This window comes from Dermacentor variabilis, chromosome 2 (genome assembly GCF_050947875.1).
Source record: "Dermacentor variabilis isolate Ectoservices chromosome 2, ASM5094787v1, whole genome shotgun sequence".
In the NCBI taxonomy this organism is placed as follows: Eukaryota; Metazoa; Arthropoda; class Arachnida; order Ixodida; family Ixodidae; genus Dermacentor; species Dermacentor variabilis.
Genome location: NC_134569.1, coordinates 260,695,770 through 260,697,158, shown reverse-complemented (window position 1 = coordinate 260,697,158; position 1,389 = coordinate 260,695,770). Strand labels below are relative to the sequence as shown.

Sequence of the window (1,389 nt, the reverse complement as noted above, 5' to 3'; positions counted from 1 at the left end):
CCCAGGACCAGGAGTTTGTCGGTCGATGTTGACTGCGGTAGGCGGAGCGCCGTCTTGAGGGCTTTCCTCAGAATTGCGTCCGCTTGTTGCATTTCGTGCTTCGTACAGTGGTAGTACGGGAGGCTGTACGTCACTCTACTGACCACCAGGCTTCTGACCGGTTTGAGTGTGTCTGCTTCCTTCATGCCGTGTCTTTTCCGCGAGACCCGCGTTATCGTGCGGGTCACTTGGTTGGCTGCAGTTTTAAGTAGTGTTAGGCTGTGGGTACATCGTTGGTTCGATTGTATCCACATTCCTAATATCCTGATGAGCGTCTTCTCCGGGATTGGCTGTCCTTCGAGGTGGATGTTCAACTTCATGTTTACTTCCTCTGGGACGGTGCGATTGTTCTTGCTTCGCCATACTCTTAGGAGCTCGGACTTCTCCGTTGAGCAGGCTAGACCTCTTGCCTTGACATATTCCTCTATGCATGTCGCAGCTTCTTGTAATCTTTCTTCCTTTTCCCTGAGTGAGCCTTTGGGGACTCATACAGTGATATCGTCGGCGTACATGGCGTGGCGTACGCCGTCGATTTGGTCTAGTTGTTGGGCCAGTCCAATCATGGCAACATTGAACAGGATGGGTGAGATGACCAATCCCTGCGGTGTGCCTTTGTTAGGGGTGTTGAACTTTTCGGATCTCAGCTCACCCAGGCCGAATGTTACTGTTCTGTTGGACAAAAATGCCTTGACGTAGCTGTGTATTTTCATGCCGCAATTTAGGTTGTCTAGTCCTGTCAGGATGGCTTCGTGGCTTACGTTGTCAAAGGCGCCTTTGACGTCCAGTGCCATGATGATGTGCTCTCCGTTGAGTGGGATATTGCTCAGTACCTCTTCTCTGATTTGCAGCAGTACATCTTGGGTCGAGAGCCTGGCTCTGAAACCAAACACGTTGTGGGGGTACAGCTCGTTTTCTTCCATATGATATTGTAGCCTCCTCGTAACCACTCTCTCATAGATCTTGCCTAGGCATGATGTAAGAGAGATTGGTCTAAGGTTTTCCACTTGAAGTTTCTTGCCTGGTTTCGGGATCATGATGACTTCCGCGTGTTTCCATTCTTGTGGTACTGTTCCCGCTTGCCAGTGTCCATTGAGGTATTCGGTTAGCTTTTCGACTAGCTCGTCTCCGAGGTTGCGGATGTCGGAGGGTGATGATTGGCACATACTTATCAACATGGTGAGACAAGGTGGTTGTTAACTACAGCCAGCTTAGTTCAAGTGTGCGTGATGAGTACTGAGCCAGGAAGTTCTCAGAGAAGGTGTCTAGTTCCGAGTTAATTATCTCCAAATGCGCGAGATTGTAGCAATGAATTCGCTTAATGGTAGTTTTCTTTCCAGTAAATGGATGCGT

At 49.4% G+C, this 1,389-nt stretch overlaps 1 protein-coding gene across 1 annotated transcript; it reads right to left on the bottom strand.

The window, feature by feature from the left end:
• Window positions 1-524: 524 nt before the first annotated feature.
• Window positions 525-959, bottom strand: LOC142570775 (putative nicotine oxidoreductase). The gene has a single exon (XM_075679109.1). It carries the CDS (start codon window positions 957-959, stop codon window positions 525-527), a length of 435 nt encoding a protein of 144 aa, XP_075535224.1.
• Between the last annotated feature and the right edge of the window lie 430 nt (window positions 960-1,389).

What these genes read in the sequence shown, in the direction of transcription:
- LOC142570775 (XM_075679109.1), bottom strand. Translation starts at nt 959, where the DNA reads ATGGAAGAAAACGAGCTGTACCCCCACAACGTGTTTGGTTTCAGAGCC.